Raw genomic sequence first — 20,019 nt, 5'->3', positions numbered from 1 at the left:
TCTACAGATTTCACTTAAATCTGATGTAAAGTCGTTTGCAGTCATGGCAATAACGGCATTATAAAATAACGGCGTTACTTTTTTCGGTAACGAGTAATCTAATTGATTACTCTTCCCATCTTAATAACACTGTTACTGCCAAAAAATGTGGCGCGTTACTATAAATTAAGCTGTTTTTTTCATCAGATCAACTTGATCTCTGAGCTGAGAGGCAAAGACTTTTTTCTTCCTTGTTTAGTGGGCAGTGAACGAGACAAGCGCATAAATGCTGACAATTGGCTGAAGTTGAGTAAAATTTCATGGTAAGCCAGTCAGAGGTAAAGTTGGGTGGGTGTTCATGAGCACACTTATTCGGACACATAACAAACAACACAAGCGAGTCAGTCAACGAGAGACAGGTATGGCGTTATGAAATAGAGGAGAGGGGAGGTAACTTTTCCTGCTAAAGATTTTCCACCGTGGTCAGACCGCACTATGACTCTAGAGTGGCTACTCGCTCTGAAGTTAATTGCTGTCACTTTCTCACTTCTCCCTCACTCCATCACCCACACACACACACACACGCACACACGTCTGTTTGACGCACACACTAGAGCAAAAGTATAAACATCAGGCCACTTATGTTATTTGCATTACAAACAGTGTATATATTTGTTATTTAATTTTGCTATAATCCTTAACAAGCATTATTTAATTTTGCCCAGTTGTGACCTGTTCAGGGGCAATAAATATCAAAAGTTTCAAAACATCTATGTTGTTATTTGTATCGATCCACTAGACATAATATCTACATACATGGCATTTGATTGGAGGCTAGTCTCGCTTTGTCCCACAGCAACATTAAAGTAGTTTAGATTTGTGTATAGTTTCTGTTGTATTGTATTAAGTGTCCATTTCATTATAATATTCAGATTTATCATAAATAATTGAACATCCACATGTACTGTATTTTAAGTTCCCTTAAAGGGGGGTGGAGGTGGGGTCACATTTGAGCATTTAAAAATGTACTTGAAGGTAACTCATTAATTACTTTCTGAAGTAACTAGTTACTTTTATAATTTGTAACTGACTATCACATTTAGTTACTACTTGGAAGAAGTAACTAGTTACTGTAACTAATTTTTAAAAGTAACGTGCCCAACACTGGTTGTTTTGTTTCAGTGTGGATACTGCCAGCTTTTTTTGAATAAAACTTTAAATCTGCATTTAAACGAGACATTCAGGTGTAGAACCAGCACCATAGCACACTTTGTGTCCAATGATACCTTGTCCACATGCAAACATGAGTTTGCAAAGTGCTTCACAATCGAGTAAATAAAAAATTATAAATTATTATGTATAATTTATAAATATTGTGTTGAGGAGGCGAGAACACTGTGGGCTTTCAGTCCTCTTAGTTGTGCCTCACAGTGTTTCACAGTGGGCTCACTTGCATTTTAATAAGGACCCATTCAGCTCAACAAACAACCAATGAGCATCCTGGCTGTGCAACTCTGCTCTCTGGGCCTATCGCAATGACAGCCAGGCCACTGGAGATGGTTTTATTTGGTTTTCAGCCCAGCAGCCTCTTTTTTTAGCCCCATGTTTTTTTTCAACCACATGCTTCTTCCTTTCTTTACCACAATTCCAAAAGCAAGTAAATATTTGTTCTAGTGTCCTTAAGTGAGAGATACAAAAAAGGCTGAATTTTGCCAGTGCCGCATCCTAGCAGAATTGTAATTTGTAATCTCAGGCATCCATACAGTACTAGATCCACTTTGATGGATCGATTGACATATCAGTTAGATATAGAATCTTAAATAAGGTTTATTCAATAATGGACAACATTTTAACAATGAGATGAAATATTTAGCCAGATCTGGGGCAAATGCCGGGGCAAAAAAAAAACAGCAAACAATATTTTACACCATAGATAATAAAGTTATTATCATGTTTCATTGTCACATTGTGATTATATCTGAAGTTAAATACTAATCTTTTTTCCTTTTGCACATCCCCTCTCTCCCTCCGGTCTCTTTTTTCAGGATTATCCATGAGGATGGATACTCAGAAGATGAGTGTAAGCAGTACCGGGCTGTTGTCTACAGCAACACAATCCAGTCCATTATGGCCATCATTAAAGCCATGGCCAACCTTAAGGTTGACTATGAGGAACCTACTAGAGCGGTAGGTGTCTGACACAGAAATTTGTCACTTTTTACATGTCACCAGCACAGCAGCAAGACGGAAGTGAAATGATATTTGAAATACGGCAAAGATGGTAGCATTGTGGTAGAAAGAAGATTGTGCGGCTGCTAGCATAAGCCATTGCAAAACTTGAAAGACATGTCAGTCAGAAAGCATCTTCAAGCAATGTGCCTCTTTTTGGATTCATTAAAAGTATATTAACCTAATAAACAAATATTCACACATACATTTGAAAACAAACATAGCTTCAAGTGCCATATTGTTCTCAAGGTAGTAGCAAAACCTTCTAGAAACCTGTTAAATTATAGTGTAATATAGCTGCACTCGGTTCAGTGATATCATCTCTACTAATCACCGTCAGAGCCTCCTCTCCTCCATCTTAACCACCCATATCTAGCCTTGAGGATTTAAGACAGCAGTAATTATTCAGCTCAAGAATTTCTCTCGGGTGCAGTGTGACAGGCTCTACTTGGAAATCAACTCTGGGTAGCAGACGTTTTAAGATAGTCCCTCTGTGTGTGTGTGTGTGGTGTGTGTTGGTGTGTTGTGTGTGTGTGTGTGTGGTGTGTGTGGTGTGTGTGGTGTGTGTGTGTGTGTGTGTGTGTGTGTGTGTGTGTGTGTGTGTGTGTGTGTGTGTGTGTGTGTAACAGGAAATCTTCTCCACCCAGGGAGATAAAATAACAGAAATAAAATTCATGCATTACCCATGACAGGAGAACATTTTTCTACGGACCCATCATCTCATACGTGTGATTCATAAATGCTATTCTCACAGCCCACTCACAGATCATGTCTAATTAAAGTGTCTTTGGTTAGATGATGAGTAATCTGTTAACCCGTGCCCCAAAGTGAACTTCAAAAGACGGTGTCTGAATTGATAAAATGCAGAGAAAAGATTTATTTTACACAGTCCAACAATTCAACTAAACAGCACATATTTCAACTTACATTGTGTTTTTCTTGCTTTTAACTTAGACCTATGTTTCTAAGTTTATGGAAATGCTACATAAGAACATCTGACCTACCTGTTCTTCAGATTCTCAACTTTGCTAAATTGGGATAAATAATAAAGCAGCAGTGTGTCATGTGTAGTGGTAGCATTTTACTTAAACATCCATTCTGCAATGCAAGCAATCCTGGCAGATTTTTCTTTAAACCCTAATAATCCTTACTTTGCAGGTTTTTTTTACATCTTTGATGCATTTGTTGTCTCCAAATTCCCATCTCCCGACAGATAAGACTGGACTGTGACTGCATAAAGGTGTTGCATTTTTCATGTAGAAAGAGCTTTTTAACTACCTGGTATATTGCGGGACTGGCTCTGCCATTGTAGCGAGCTCTGCATGACAAGTTCTGCTGAACAGAGTGAATTTGTTTATTTTTGAGTTACACCTTCACCCACTGCAATGGCCTACAGAGAGCTTTCATTATCCTGGAACATTTCAAAGATTTCAATTAAAAGGACATTGTTTGTCTCACAACCAGAGGGAACGCAGTCAGCATCCAGCAATATTCTGAAATTACCATGTGACTGAATTGGTTTGTCTGATCTCTTTATTTTTTTACAAAGCTGCTTTCATTGTTTGCCAAACATGACAATTGCTGCAAACCGTTAGTAACCAAATAGCAGTTAGTATAGGACAAACTCAATACATTTCATCCATGACTCGCTGTCAAGTGATTTCACATCAGAAGTTGCAAACATGTTGATGACTGTATTATCAGACTACTTCAGGTTAACTGAAGGCCTGTTATTTGTGTTGGTGATGGACAGCGTAGGTATCAGAAAGCCATGGTATTATGCATTTGGTTCTCCTAACGTCCATTTAAAACTGTTTGTGTTTATCACAGGATCTTGATTACTTCCACATGGTACACAGCAAAGGGCTGCTAACTTACTGTGGCCTACAGCTAAGATAGAGTGGAGGGTCAGACAATGGTTCACTAATACATGAAAGTCTGCTTTCAATAGCTAACATCAAAAGTTTATTTAAGCCCTTGTCCAGTGTCAAACACAAAGGGCCCTTGTTGTACTCCTAGTGAGTATAAGCTAAATTCAGTTGTAGAATGCCTCCCTGATCATTTATTGTAGCTAGGTCAAGTTAATAAATGCAAGTACTATTGCATTTAATCAACTGCAAATACTATCTATCTAAATATTAATTTCTATCATTTGGTGTATCTGTTTTTCCAGGCCACTGCACTTTAATAGATTGATTCATAACACTGCAAAGTTTGATGGCAGATCACTGGGTGATGGCCCAGGACCAATTAGGCAAATGATGGATACATAACTTCTGCTCTCTCTGTTCTCATCTATTGCTCTCTTTTGTTGACTTTGTTCTGTTTCTTCACTTCCCTCTTGCACAATCTGACTGATGCTTAGTTATTCAAAAGACATATCAAATCTGACTTATATGGAGTAAATAGGGCTGCAGGAACTTCTAAATACATAACATGGAAAGAAATATGCTCTTTTTGTTTCCATTGTGGAATGTTTTCCAGTGGTCATAGCTCCTATCTGCAATTTCTAAATAAAGCAGATTGAGATGGCTTTTTTTTTTTTTTAAACAGCATTAATTTCCACAAGCACACACTGAATGCAACCACAGCATCAAGGTACAGTTTGTATGCTGATGACCCTTCAACATATCTGATTTATGTTGGCCAGGAAAGTTAATGCAGAAAATGTGTTCCTTTTTACTGCTCATTACATTCCAAATCACTTTTGTAACAGTTAGCCAATGATGAGAAAAGCACTGTAAAGACGGTATAGTGTAAACACTCCTTTCACCGCAATTCTGGGTAATAAAATGCAACGAGGCCCACCACTAGTGTGCTTTGCAAGAGATTCTAGTGATACTAGCCATGTGAAAAGAAAGTCCTGAATAAAGGTCTGCCATGTCGAGCTTATCAGCTTTGTCCAGTGAAGAAAAAAATAATGAGGGTTAATACACTTGATGTCTTTTTCAAAAACCTACTCCATCTAATGGTGTGTGTCTTTACTTGCCAGGACGATGCCCGCCAACTGTTTGCCCTGTCAGCAGCAGCAGAGGAGCAGGGCATCCTGCCAGAAGAACTGTCCAACGTCATCCGACGACTGTGGGCTGACGGCGGCGTCCAAGGCTGCTTCACACGGGCCCGAGAGTACCAGCTCAATGACTCAGCAGCCTAGTGAGTGCCTAAATAGCATACAATAACATCAAGACTATTCTATGGATCATTGTGTTTCAAAATAAAATGTGCATTATTATGCACAGAAAACGTTGGTGAACCAGGCTTTCAACAGACTTCCACTGATAATCGCACATCAGATATTTATTAATATACCTGAAACTTCCCTCAAAGTTGGCCATTCCAGCCAAATATTATGGTTTGTCACTGTTACTTTTCATCCCCCTTTTCTCTTATATATTACACTATAACGCCATGCTCGGCTCTGCTTTTGTACTTTTCTCTGCTGGACTTTGTTTGATCATTTCTCTTATTATTAAAACGCCATACTACATTTCTCTAAATGGCAGCACTGGCTGTGTCAAAAGGTCCCCATAGAAAGCAGCTACAGTTATTAATAGTGAAGGCATTACTGTTTTGTTTAATCAGTGGCTTTCACTCTTAAGATAAGATGATCTACAACAACACTCAGCAACCTCAACCTCTCTTTGCCGCTCTTTATTACCTTAATGACCCTCATTTCTGAGCATTTTTTGGCCCTGTTTCCATAATGTACCAGGATAATGAACAGGGAGAGTATGAGGACGACCATTATTTTGCCAGATTCTTTACGGTTGAATACCTTTTTTCATTAGTGTAAGCCGACCAAATTCACTGAATCTTCAAGTCTTATAAACCCAATGGCCAAATCTAACAGTGTTACCATATCTGATGTGTGGACTACAAAAGCCGCCTAAACCTCTCTGTGGGAACAGGATTAAGATTAAACTGTCAAACACGTGGCATGAAGTAGTGGTGCGGAGGCTCTAATATCTACAACCCGGCTGCAGCTTGTATGGGATTACATCCAACACAAACACTTTGTTATACAATATAGTCTTTTTTATGTAGTTGAATATTGTGCTGAAAGACTGTCATACAATGCAATAAAGCTTTTTGTGTCTCTCCCATAGTAGCTATATGTGTAAAAGTTGGTTGTGGTCTTGTATTAAGTGCTGTTATCAGACTTTAGAGACCTTTATTTGGCCATTGTCTCTCTAACACACACACACACACACACACACACACACACAAACCTCCTAAATAGATTCAAAAGAATACAAAATATGGAGACAATATTGTCAAACAAAACACTATGTCAGCACTACATTAAAAGACCGATACCTTCCTTTCAGCTCAGAGAAAATGAATTACCTTAAGTTGTGCAGCTTAACTTTCAGAACTAAGTTTCAACCTGAGACTGCCATGTAGGCCTGTATGTAAATATTAGTTATAGTCAACCTATTTCCATTCATATATTTGATTACAATCTCACACAGCTCTGTTACACTTATGCTAGTAGATCGTTGATCAGCTGTTTTTCCGTGAAGAGAAAGAGTAAGAGAAAATGGTGCGCTACAGTCAGCTGTTTTACCGAAGTAATAGTCAACAAGTTGGCTCTTTAGATCAAATTGTGGTCACCACTACACATTTTCTTGTCTGTGTTTTTGGTAGTTGTTTGGTTTGGTGTAGTTTCATCGATCGCACAACTTTGTGATTTACTTTTGTCGGGTCCGCTTTGTGGAATGGATGATTGAGTTAGGCTCAATGTTTTCTGTTGAGATGCTGAAGCATTGACGTTGTGCTATTATTGTGGTAAACTAGCTCGATTTTGCAGTAGACGCACTGTACAGAGTTGGTTTAATTACGTTCGAAATGATTCCAAACTTTGGACACTTTATTTTTTTTTTCCTCCAATCTGTCTCTTCTATTAACCCTTCTCTATATGCTCTGTCTTCGTTTTGTAATCTGTGCCGTCAGTCTTCATGATGTGTGTCGCCAGCAACGGTAATAATCATCTGTGAGGAAACACCGTGAGCGTTACAACGTTGGTAACATTGATTAGACAAAGCTTTGAGGCAAATCCTTTTGTTATTAATAGCATTGTTTGTTGTCACGGACAATTTATTGTACGTTCCAATTAACAATGAATGGATTGTGAGTAGAGCTGTTGCATATCTCTCAAGGCATTTAGAATGTCAGCAGATACAAAGTTTCAGAAAATGTTTTATGTGTTCCATCAGCTATCTAAATGACCTGGAGAGGATAGGCAAGCCGGATTACATCCCCACACAGCAAGATGTGCTGCGGACCAGAGTGAAGACCACGGGCATTGTGGAAACACATTTCACCTTCAAGGACCTGCACTTCAAGTAAGATCCCTGTTTACATTTTTCTTCCACCGCTTATTTTGTGAAACACTGTTGAAATTGTTAAAGGTGCAAATCGGTTTATATTGTACAGCTCAACATTTCATTTCACCTGGAAAAGGCCATACACCAGCAATTAACTAAACAACAGCCTGTGCCAAAATATATCCATTAAATTAAAAGCAGATGTGCTATTTCACACTTGTATGTAATTGCTATTTTTATTTTTTTTAGATCATCATCTAGTAACTAGACAGATCAGAGAGGGCGAGATGCCTTCAGGGCTCAGCAGGTGACAGCAATTATTGGATTAAGCTCATGCTCACCATTATCTATCCACCATCATTGCAGTGAACCACATTTTACTCTCAAAGACGTTTTAAATGCATCACTGTTATTCAAAGATAATAATAATAACAGACTCTTAACTTTATGACAAAGCAATCAAATAAATATCTTGGGAAAAAAATGCTTTTGCTAATAATAATTGCCAAATACCGTCAGATTTTGCTGACTGAGGAAAATAAATATATATGCATGCACTTCTTAGTCATGCATTTGTTTCTCGATTTGTGACGTTGCAATCTCATTTCAGCAGCTAAGCTCAAGATGTCTTTCACCCAAACAGCTCGTCCCACTCAATACTGTTACAGTAGGGAGAAACCTTCAGTGAAGTACAAACATATTTGTGAAAACACATCAACTGGTTTCTTTTTGTGTTATCTCTGTTTTGTAAGTGAGTTACCACAGAAGGATTACACAAATAAATAACATGTATTACAGAATACAAACTCATTGTTACCACTTTAGTTTATTTTAAAAGTTTTCAGCCATGCTTCTCTGGAGTTGTCTCATTTCTACAATGTAAATGTTTTGTCATTGTGTTTGTGTGTTCTGTTGACATATATTGCCCATTGAGATAAAGAAATCTGAAGTCAGCCCTCACACCACACACAAACGCCTTGTACTTTACATCTGATTGAGACATTTGTCGCTTTAAAAACAACAGAGGAAATTCTATATCTAATATTATCTGCTTTAACAAGGCCACGGAAATGAAACTCTGTGTGCGCTTCTCTGCCTGCTGTGTGTAATACTTAAGTCTCATATGTTTTGATTTATTTTATTTCTCTTTTGAAGACATAAATCAAATTCAACTAGCAGAATCTCTTCGGTGCTACACTGTTGTGATTTATTTAGCCTGCCTGTGTGCAGTGTAGGGATGAGCACACTGTTGAGGTAGACAGTCTAAAGTGTGTCACTGTTATAATGAGCTCTGCTTACTTGGCAAAAAGCTGGCCGGTCATGGTCTGCTTTAATAAACCAAATTCTATAAAGTGCTGAGCAGGAAGAATAAGTGTTGGTCTGTGATGCTACAAATAGTTACCCTTTAACTTTAGCTGCCAGATGAAAACTTCCTCTCAATGTTAGATGGAGAGAATCCCCAGTGTGGCACCATCTAGACTAGCATCCTACCTCATCCATCTAGGTATCCTCCATCTTCATGAATAAGTCACATAGGATCTCAGTGAAAAACCAGCCGCTGCCACGTTTCAGGCCACTTGTTACCACAGCAACTGCACTGAACCAAAATGCCAACAAATGCTAGCAAAAATGACACAGCCTCTGCAGTAAAACAACCGGCCATGAAGACAGGAGGAGGCAGAAAAAGAATTGACTGTATAGAAAGGGAGAGAACACTTGTGCTTGCAAAGGGAGACCTTGGAGCTGTTGTCTATCTGTATGAACAAAAAGTGTTCTCCTGTGCTCAGTCCTATCCGCTCTCCCATACAAATGGCATGTTTATACTGTGCACAGGATGTTTGATGTTGGAGGCCAGCGGTCAGAAAGGAAGAAGTGGATCCACTGCTTTGAGGGAGTCACAGCTATCATCTTCTGTGTTGCCATGAGCGCTTATGATCTGGTCCTGGCTGAGGATGAGGAGATGGTGAGTTAAGCTTAGACTCCTTCAATTTATAAAAATGAAATAAAAGTAGAGGAGAGCCACATTCCAAGGATAATAGAAATTAGGAGAAAAGGTTGGGTTTTCAGTGAACTCATGTCCTTCATGTGCCCTAGTTGTGCTCTCTAATAATGTCTTTATCTCCACATTTGTGCCTGTCCCACCCAGAACCGTATGCATGAAAGCATGAAGCTGTTTGACTCTATTTGCAACAACAAGTGGTTCACAGAGACGTCCATCATTCTGTTCCTCAACAAGAAAGACCTGTTTGAGGAGAAGATTGCCCAAAGCCCACTGACCATCTGCTTCCCCGAGTACACCGGTACAGTCCTAACATCTCAATACGACCACAGGACACTGCCAACTGATGGAGAAAACTTTTTCAGTTTTTTAAAACCAGTAACATATTCTGTCAATAAATCTAAAAAATAAATCTAGCTCCAGTTTATGCATCTTATGTATTGCCATCACATTCAGGTCACAAAGACGAGCATCTTTTTCTCTGAAATAGATTAAATCCTGATGGTTAGAAGGGTCTTTACAGAATTCTAGAAATGTCTCCAGAAGAACAGTTGTTAAACAACCTTCTAGATTGTCAAACATTGCTGGGTAGTTGTTATTCAGAGAAACCAGTCTGTTAACTGTGTGACTCAAGTATAGTCATAGTAATACAAGAGAGGCACAACCTAGGAGGTTGGGCAATATCAGGCACAATGAATTATGAAGAAAATGACACTTCAAAAAACTGCCTGATCCCCTGAGCAGACTCAAGCTCTCTTAACACTCTGTGTCCTTTAGGCCCTAACAAGTACGAGGAGGCTCAGGCTTACATCCAGACCAAATTCGAGGACCTGAACAAGAAGAAGGACACCAAGGAAATCTACACTCACTTTACCTGCGCCACCGACACCAAGAACGTGCAGTTTGTGTTCGACGCTGTCACTGACGTCATCATCAAGAACAACCTGAAGGACTGTGGGCTCTTCTAAACACATGTCATAGAACAAGTCAAGGTGAGTTCAAAGAAATGCCTCAGGAAGGGATTCAGCTCTCTACAAAGTCAAAAATGAAGCCTGTTGGAAATCACTAATGTGTGTGTGTGTGTGGTGTGTGTGTGTGTGTGTGTGTGTGTGTGTGTGTGTGTGGTGTGTGTGTGTGTGTGTGTGTGTGTGTGTGTGTGTGTGTGTGTGTGTGTGTGTGTGTGTGTGTGTGTGTGTGTGTGGTGTGTGTGTGTGTGCGCTTTATTAGATTACTTGAAGAGTTCTGATGACCATAAAGATTGAGGGGAATATACACACATCATGAATGACTGCACTGGCCATCCTGCTTTGATCTGCTTTTTATAAAGACACCTAAGAGACTGAAAGCCCGACGAGCCTCACAGAATTTCAACGAATGCTGTTCCAGTCTCTTGTATCATTAACTGTTTGGGCTATGACCACAAAAATCAACGTAACATTTATTATTGTATTGTTGTTCTTGTTTTCTTCTTAATTTTTCAATTACTTGAGGAGGCAAAGGAAAATGTTTTTTTATATAAATGCATTCATTTTACTTTTAGAAATTCTGATGTGCAAATTCTTAAACTTTTATCACATGAAGCTTATTTTTTAAGAGATGAAGCACAGGCATGGACATAAATATGATTGATAAAGGAAAGTGCTTTTTTATGTTTACATAAGTTCATCATTCATATCCAAACCGTATACTGTTCTGCATGCCTCATCATGGCAAATATTAGCTCTGTAATCTGCACAAAGTATCTAACATTCCTAAAAAATGATAATAAAAAATGTTAAATCATTGAAAAAAAAAAAGCTTCACACACGGGGAAATTATGGAGAGAAAAAATGTAACTGATATTCAAAGTATGTATGTACCTAACATTCTATCACTTTTTATAGTACCATTTCCATGTCTGTTGCAGTATGTTTGTGCCTTGACTTCTGTTTACAACCAATTCCTAGATATGCTTTCAGTACTGTTCGACCTACTGTGCGTCTATATTTTTCTTGCATTTTCTGCCTAGCACCTATGAATATATAGTGATAATTAATGAGAGACAAAAATCTAATTCAGAAAACAGTTCATGTGTTTTGGTAAATATTAAAATGCTTTAAAAGTCCTTAAAGATTTAATTTAAATAAAAGTAGAGATCAGTTGATTCTTGCACATAGTTTTTCTTCTCTGTTTTGTTACTTTAATGTTTTAGTACAACATTGTTATGAATAAGATTTGGTGGACTTTACACACATTTGTACTGTTGTTACATAAAAGTATTAGATTTCAAACATACTGTAAATAGACATGGATACTTGGGGTTTAAAATAATCATTACTTTCCCCAAAAGCGATATTTTGCTTAACAGTGTCCATTGTGGCCATAAGTGACAAATAAGAAATAGTGGTAAATACTAAAATATAGTGGAATAGTAGCACCATCATAGTAAGTCAGAAGGTCAATAACCCAATAAGGTTGGTTGAAAAGCAAATTTTATCTAAAGTAAGCTAACATAGGCTACTGTTTTTGTTTTTGGCCCTTTTCTTAAAAATGTTCACACACATATTTGGTATAATAATTCAGTTTTGTGCAGACACATGCAGGTCAACCAAACTTCCACTTCTTGCTGAAGACGTGTCTTTAAACTGGCTGACGGCACCATCTAGTGGACTGTTAAAGTGCAGCCATCAATTCTTAACACTTCGGCATGTCCAGGCTTACTTGGAAGGTTAGTCTGAATGAGGACTCATTCAGCTCAGTTTTGCTTTCAAGTATGCGTTTTTTCTAACAAAGTATTGCCTTTTAAGTATGACTACCTAATTGGTAATTAATGGGAATGCCATGATTAGGACATAACACTCTACACTGTTAGCGATGTAGTCGCCAACTAAAATAAGATTTTTTCTTTTAATGATTTAAAAAGACAGGGTGTGAGAAGCATATTGTCTGGCTCAAAATAAATATTTTTTTTGTCTTTTACTTTTGTAAAAAGTATTTTTTTTTCCATTACACTGGCTGTATACGGGCTATGATATAAAGACAGCAAAAGACCATGTGAAGAGAATAATTGATGAGGACAGACCAATATTTACTTTCTGTCCATTTAATAAGTATAAAGTCTAATTAGATTTTTCAAAAGCTCAATGACTGGCTGCCAATGCACTAAACCTTAGACTGATCCTGTCATTCTTCTACAGAAGAGTAATACTCATTTTGAGACCTTTGAATAAAGTAGGGAGGGTACTGATGAGTTTAGGCACATACTATTGGAATTCTTGTTGAACACTACTGCGTGCATGAGGTTAAGGTAAGGTTGCTCAGAACCTCTGCATATTTTTTGGAAGGTTTTAAACCCCCTGCCTTTTCAGCCAATTCAATATAACTTGCCCCTGCTATGCTTCAACTGGCATCTGTCTCCCAGTGAGTCAGTCTGTGAGTCACTGTGAACAGTGTTACTGATATGCCCAATGTCACCAGGACACTTTTCTTTTTTTTCTTCAACTTGGCTTGTAGGAAAGCCTTAACACACAGGCTACAGGAATACACTTAGGAAAATGAACATCAACAATCAATAGTCAAGGATATAGAGGCAAGACGATAAGTACAGTATATATTTTTTAAAAATGACCAATGAAAAACTGCAGCCGATCAAGCCAGAAATGGAAACACTACCACCATCCTGAACAGAAAAAAAGTGAGGGAAAACAGCACTTTATGTGATTGAATCCAGTTTTCTCAACGCTTTAGCAGTGCTTTCGGTAGAGGGAGCTGCAGTTCTACATCTGAAAGACTCAACCAGTCCCACTCTGTCATCCAGCTTCTCAGAAACACATAACACCTGGTTTAAAATCAGTATAGTATTTCAGTTGTTGCACACAGTAAAATAAAAGGTTCTTTTAAGTTCAATTTGGTAAATATTTCAAAGTAAAGGTATATTTATTTTAGAGATGTCTGCCTTCTATCAAATATAATGTAACTAGATGGCACTCGGCTTGTGGTGCTCGTGGTTGTGAGATGTAAACCTTAAGTGTCCTCATCGGCTGAGCTTTAATGTTAGCTAGCAGTATTGGTTAGCTATAACCTAATCTCCACAAGCTAGCACTAGCCTCTTATTCATGAGTACACTCTCTTCTGACATTGTTGGTGGCTGTAAGAAATAGTTCCCTCATGAAACTGCATACAACCAGGTCTGTGGATGAGGTTAAGTAACTGGGTCATAAGTTTTGGAAACAGCTATTTCTGTTGAGGTTTTTGTTGTTTTTTGGCACTTTGAGCACCCCAAGCCGAGTCCCATCTAGATCCATTATATTCTAGACAATATTTTAAACCCTGGGTGACTCACAACAAAACCATCTAGATTATCTAGATTAATTAATAGCACTACAGGTATGAAGAAAAATATTTAATTTTAGATTTTGAGATGAACTTGCTCCTTAAACAAATTAGTCAATGTTTTCTGTAAATGATTCTAACCCAAAGCCAGAAATTAAAGACTTGGTGAACAACAATGACCCACAAACATAAAATCTGCTGCTTTAAAACTTCATCCTGATGATGCTGGAGCTGGAGCTGTAAGGCTACAGCGTATAGGGTTTGGCATATCTCCACGTACCTATATATGTACCCATGGCGTTGATCAAATGCAGAAGCATAAATTGGCCTTAAGGCTGAACACAACAGAACCAAATGCTCATTATCTGAAAACTCTCAGCCTCAATGACCATCACCACTGCAATTTTTTATGAATCTAATGTCAAGAGAAAACATATGACAAAACACCAGCATGATTATAAAATGAAGTATAATAAAAAAAAGAAAAGTAAACAATTCATCAGTGACCTTAATGGGCATGGAGTGTGTTCAAGTACCAACTCATATAATAATTATAGCCATTAGGCATTCCTGAAAGCAGGGATGCTCAGACTAGAAGGTGAACCGTGTAGAAAATTGAAATGATCACAACTCCATTAGCAGCCCTGTGCAATTACTTAATGCACAATGTAGAGAGAATGTACTTTTAGAGTGAAGGCGGAGGCACCATCCTTTATGTTGTATTTTTCTTTTTTGTAGAAACATAATGTTGGTATAAGTGAAAGCCTGGAGTTTTTAGGAACTTGCACTTTGTCAAATGACTATTTCCAAACTCTAATGTTAGTCTGTACTGTAGCTTGTACTATACATTGAAGCTGTAAGTGAAATATGTGGAAGGATTAGACAGATAATAGGGAAAAGCTAACTCTGTTAAAGTGCTTAAAATCTCCCTGAAAGAGTCAAATGAGGCAATGTGAAATGTATGTGTTAGGGTCAAGTTGGTTAAGCAGGTTTGGACATGCCGCAAGTACCTGTATGCTAATGTTGGACTTGGCTGTGGAGACTAATCGGCACTTGAACAGCAGGCCATCAGATCTGGATTTACCCTAAACAGTAATGAACAGATGCATTCCTCTCAGATTTGCATAAACATTCATTGACTGAATAGTTTGAATAAAAGGTCGAGCTCCAAACGACTGACAGTGTTACAAGCTCAGTGCCCAATTAGGGTGCAGATTATCACATTTACATTGAAGGTATTTTGTTTATGGTCTGAATCAGGGATTCACAATGAGCCACCAGCAGGGCAAGGTTCTGTTAATCTTCTAAAATTACAAACAGCCAAAAAAGGAGTGCAATGGTTTTAGATTTTTGTTGTTGCAATGTGATCTTAAAACAATCATACAAAGAAAAATTATACGCACAAATGCATCATAAATGAGCTAAAACAATTGGTGGATTAATGAAATAGTCAATTGACACAAAATAGAGAATTGTTAGAAATCCAAAATTACAGCTTCCAAAATGTAAATATTTGATGGGTTTCTAAGTACTCTATGATAGTAAACAGAATGTATATGGACGGTTGGAAAATTGTACTGCAAACTGTGTACAAGATTACCTGTCATTTTGTAGAAATGCTTGATCAAGGAAGTAGTTGGTACATCAACAAAATAGATAATAATAAGTCATAAGTCACGGACACACAATTACAAAGTATTAATCTTTAAAACATAAACAAACTCACATGAAGGGACCACAGAAAATAAATCCATGTTTTTTTAACAGGGTTATTTCACCCAATTCAACACAAACATGAAGTGAAATGAATTTGAAGTCAAAGATTTTTGATGGTTTCCTGCCCTTTTAGGCTACTGAGCTAATGTGTGTCAAATTTAGTTTAGTTCTAAACTTAATACACTCAAGTGATAAGAGTAAAAAGGGAAATCAGTATTTTTAACACAATCTTTTTTTCAAATAGAGCTTTATTAAAGTTTTTACAAAATACAAGTTATATACAGGAGGCTACATATCATACCAAAGATAAAAATACAAAGCAAAAATAACAATATGAATTCGTATTTATTATCATCTGGTGGTCCTAACATAACATTTATTAGGGGTATTTCTTTGCATCTCTTGCATGCATGCAGTTGTGTTTAGCTGCAACCTGAGGTGGGTTTGTAAATGAGTTGTGTGAGCTTCCTGCGCTCTGATTGGCTCATTCAGACACAAGTCGCTGTAACTGGCTGCAGCGCGCGAGGCTGTAAAAAGGAGGCGAGCGGGGTTGAACATTTCACTGAGCACATCTGTCTCTGTTCAAGGAGTCACGACCAGATCCCCTCTGGTGACTCTGTAGCCCGCAACACCGTCTGAACGAACCGGGACATTTTCTTCTTTTAATGGTACACAGGATTTCCACTGGACGGAGGCTGCTACATAAGAAGTGAGTGTGTGTTGTGTTGCCTACTTTTTATACGCTTTTCTGATTTCTTAAAGAGTGCTTAATGCCTGTGGTCCTGTTTTAAAACTAGTTCATATTTTTTCCTGCAGGATCTGAGTTTTACAGATGAGAGGAGAAGAGATGGTGAGTTCGTTTTCTCTTTAAAATCTACTTTATAATCTAAGGCCTATAAAAACGAGGCCCTTTTATTCCTTTTTTTATTTATTTCTGCGGTTGCAATTATTTGCTCATCTCGAGCGATATTGAGTATAGAAGATCAGTCTTCCAACATATGGCTGAACGGTCAGTGACGCTCAGATGCCTCTATAGCGTGAAGTCATGAGTTTGTACACAAAAACAGCATTGTTGGAGTAAATCATTGATTCTGCAGCATATGGACATTTTTAACAGACATTCACAGAGTAGTTTATTTTCATTAGCCTATATGATCAAATATTTAGTTTTTTCATATCCTATATTGCATGCCCTGGGTTATTTGTTCCAAGGCTATAAGCTTTAGGTACTTTCTCAAGTTCTTGCAATATCTCACAGAGTTATGATGGAGGCAGAAGGTCTTGCAGCAGGGTCACATACTTTAACGGAGTGTGTAGACTCTGAGTAGGGAAGTCATTACAGGTTCAAAAGTGATATGACATTTAGTTAAGTTGGCTTGGGTTGGATGTGACCTCCATGGTCACACGTGAACCAGTATCCTGTGGTTCGATCACATCATGACCCTATGCCCTGTTAGAGTTTGAGAGCGAGCGGCCAGCTCTCACTGGCTGATTCTGACCAATCAGCACAGTGAGTCAGAGAGGAAACAGGAGTATTATATTCCACTCAGTGTCACTGGTGAATTTCATAGGCAGGCACGCTGCGCCCTTAAAGGGGCAGGACCCCTGTAGCTTAATGTATATATCCACAAGACGCCAGTTACTCCTTGATGTACTGCAGATGTTTTTACTTTGCTCCTGGAGTTGTCTCAGTGTGTAGAGAAATAGCTGAGGTTAGACATTGGTACAGCTCTTCATGTAATAACATCTGTCTGGGTTTTCAGTTGAATCACGGCATGAGTCAATGAAAATAGGGCGTTCACTTGGTGTGGTCGAGCAAATTAACGGCCAGATTTGCTTTGTGATGAAATCTGTCTATTGAAGAGCTGTGCTATTTGAACAGCAGGTCAGCTGGCCGTAAAGATTACAATAAGAGAAATGGTGTACTTTCATAGGTAGAAACTTCCTGCAAGCAAGCCTGAGCATGCCCACAAAGTCTGCAGTTGCATAACTCTCCTTGTTAGATAAATTTTGCAGCAGTTCATCAGAAAGACCAAGGCTTGTTCAATTGCCAGATTTTGCTGGCTCTATGTACTGATGTGCCATTGTGTGTGATTTATTGACAACATTTATCTGACCCTCTCTTTTGTCTCCTCAGCTCTGCCTGCGTGAGTCCGGCGACTGCTTACGGGAGCAGATGCAGTACATGATGAGGTCACTGCAAGACCTGAAACAACTACGGAAAACCTGCCCTGCAGCCAGACGCCCCCTCAGCACCCAGCTCCCAGCTTTAGTGCGCCACTCTGCAGTGGCACGTGCCTGTCAGCAGCGAGCATTGCAGCGAGAGCAGCGCACGCGCCTGCGGATGTCTGACGCCAGCACGGCCAGTACATACGACTCTGCCTGCTGCTTGTCTAGTCCTCTGGAGGAAGAAGAGGACGACTTGAGCAGCCGGCTGGGCTTGAGCCTCAGGCTGGGCCTGGGCTCTCCCAGCAGTCAGAAAAGTTTGGAGTTTGATTCAGGCTACTCTGAGGCATCCTGGCAGGACGAAGGGGTGGTCCTCAGGAGGACCAGGAATGTGAGGGTGTCATCTTCAGCCTGTCTTCGTACAAACAGAGCACCAAATGGACGCATTCGACCCAAATCCACATCGGACGCCTGTCTGGAGAGGTGGACATCGTTTGAGGTCAGCAACCCTGAAGACTGGACAAACTCTTTATTGACCAGAGGACGCAACCGCCAACCTCTGGTTCTGGGCGATAACAGCTTTGCAGACCTCATACAGAACTGGATGGACTTGCCAGATTGTCCTGAGCCCACTGAGGTGAAGCCGCATTCAGGAAGGAGACTGGGAAGAGGTTTCTTTGTCAACATGAGGAGCAAACTGGTCGGGTTTTCTAAAAGTGTAGAGGACAGAGTAAGGATGAGATCAACAGACTCTGCTCATGTTAACAGAACAGCCAACGCTCCAAAACGTCTGTCTTGTCCAGTCGTGGCATCACAGCCCAAAGTCCCCTTTTTCCACCAGTCTTACTCAGGCATTAATGAGACGCAGACAGATTTTTACCACTTTGCAGCCCTCCTGAAATCGCGCAGCCGACAGCCCCTGATCTGCAAAGATATCATTGGATACGTCTGACATTCATGTAAAGCCGTGTTCGGACCGGACAATCCTCAGTCAATTTATTTTGATATGACTGTTTTTTCACCTCTTAAATGCTGTGGCTAAGCTTATAGAAATAAAGATGTTCTCATAATTTAAACTCTATGTAGTCTTTTTTATATTTTCTCATTTTTCATTTCATTCACTGTGACACAGAATATGTGGTTTGTTGAATTCCCAGAATACATCTGCCATAGTCATCTGAATTTCATTACAGCTCATTACATTAGACGCTGACTACTCTCTAGTGAATTAAAGGTTTTTACTGTCTAAAGCAAATAAATGTAGGTTCATTTGTTTTCATTAGTGAATAATACACTGGGTAGGCATGATGGAGTTTGTAGATGCTCGGTTCAGTGTCATTGGTGTATAATAAAAAAGATGAATTGATAACATGATGAGATCTCAAATGTGTAGACGGGAAGTCATTCCAAGCCTAATAAGGTCATTTGAGTTTGTAAAGGTAATTTTTGAACACATTTTGAAGCATGCTTGTTAGATTCCAAAGACTCACTGTTCTCAAAAAACAGTTCTGTACTTACTCAACAAAAAGTAGAATATTTTGGAGAGGCTTTAAACCGGGCCACGTAGCTATTTACGGGCCAGAAACAGAGGCTGTATCAACACAGTGCTGTGTGCCTGATGAGGTAATTCTCCATGTGTCCACGCAGAAAGAGGTAAAGAAAAGGCGAAGCAGCTGTTTGCAGATGGAGCAGAAGTTTACTCTCCCCTTTGCTCTATGAAGCATAACGTCTCACTAACAGCCTCCCGCTTCATTTAACTTGGTCTCTGCTCTGATTGCGGTCAAGCTTTAAAGATTGTACCAACTCATCCACACACATTGGTTAATGGTACTATTAGTTCTGGGCTCACTGAGAAGAGTAACAAAAACACTAATGCAAAGAGTGACATATTAGATAAGCTAATGATCACTTCACATTTGCCTTTACATATTAACTTTGTTCATGAATTCAGATGACAAATAGCATCAGACATTATAAAGATAAAGAATTTTCCCATGCTCCCTACTTCACCCAGCCTCACCAATCATGTCTGATGTCGAGGTTATGGGAGGTTACAGAAGAGAGATGGTTCTTAGTGGGTGTCGTTCGTCTTAGCCCGTTTATCTAGGTCTCCTGGTGGTATGTCACTGCATTGAGCGCTCAGTTGGGATTTAGTGAACTCTAATCAAGACACAGCAAATAACGTTCACACTGCAGTGGGACTTTGTAAAAGTGTGTGACAACCCATGATAAAAAAAAAGAATCATGCTAAGAGAACTTGAAACAAACAATCTGTGTTCACTTCTGTGATTT

At 39.0% G+C, this 20,019-nt stretch overlaps 2 protein-coding genes and 1 long non-coding RNA gene across 6 annotated transcripts in view; 2 read left to right on the top strand and 1 right to left on the bottom strand.

Moving 5' to 3' along the window:
• The window catches only part of LOC116688402 (guanine nucleotide-binding protein G(i) subunit alpha-2), a 60,717-nt gene extending 49,035 nt beyond the window's left edge, over positions 1-11,682 (top strand). The window contains exons 3-9 of the mRNA XM_032514437.1: positions 2,025-2,166; positions 5,201-5,361; positions 7,425-7,553; positions 9,369-9,498; positions 9,682-9,835; positions 10,312-10,526; positions 10,762-11,682. Of these exons, the coding sequence (XP_032370328.1) occupies positions 2,025-2,166; positions 5,201-5,361; positions 7,425-7,553; positions 9,369-9,498; positions 9,682-9,835; positions 10,312-10,502 (907 nt within the window). The 3' untranslated portion in view covers positions 10,503-10,526; positions 10,762-11,682. The remainder of the gene's footprint in view (positions 1-2,024; positions 2,167-5,200; positions 5,362-7,424; positions 7,554-9,368; positions 9,499-9,681; positions 9,836-10,311; positions 10,527-10,761) is intronic.
• The window catches only part of LOC116688438 (uncharacterized), a 466,907-nt gene that overhangs the window by 304,943 nt on the left and 141,945 nt on the right, over positions 1-20,019 (bottom strand). The window lies entirely within an intron of this gene.
• Positions 16,051-18,803, top strand: LOC116688406 (PAK4-inhibitor inka1). 4 transcript variants are annotated; one of them, XM_032514442.1, is made up of 3 exons: positions 16,051-16,270; positions 16,378-16,411; positions 17,699-18,803. In XM_032514442.1, exons 2-3 carry the CDS (start codon positions 16,394-16,396, stop codon positions 18,677-18,679), a joined length of 999 nt encoding a protein of 332 aa, XP_032370333.1. In that variant the 5' UTR covers positions 16,051-16,270; positions 16,378-16,393; the 3' UTR covers positions 18,680-18,803. The 4 variants fall into 4 exon arrangements, with proteins under 4 accessions (XP_032370333.1, XP_032370334.1, XP_032370332.1 ...); XM_032514443.1 differs by having other exon boundaries at positions 16,100-16,229; XM_032514441.1 differs by lacking the exons at positions 16,051-16,270; positions 16,378-16,411 and adding exons at positions 16,554-16,872; positions 16,913-17,273.

This window comes from Etheostoma spectabile, chromosome 4 (genome assembly GCF_008692095.1).
Source record: "Etheostoma spectabile isolate EspeVRDwgs_2016 chromosome 4, UIUC_Espe_1.0, whole genome shotgun sequence".
Taxonomy (NCBI): domain Eukaryota; kingdom Metazoa; phylum Chordata; class Actinopteri; order Perciformes; family Percidae; genus Etheostoma; species Etheostoma spectabile.
Note: the sequence above shows the minus strand (reverse complement) of the source record. Positions and strands in the feature narration are given on the sequence as shown.

Excerpts from the sequence above, each read along its gene's own strand:
- LOC116688406 (XM_032514441.1), top strand. The coding sequence starts at position 17,211 with ATGTACTGCAGATGTTTTTACTTTGCTCCTGGAGTTGTCTCAGTGTGT. Across the intron at positions 17,274-17,698 it reads TGTGTAGAGAAATAGCTGAG|CTCTGCCTGCGTGAGTCCGG; the intron begins GTTAGACATTGG and ends TTGTCTCCTCAG.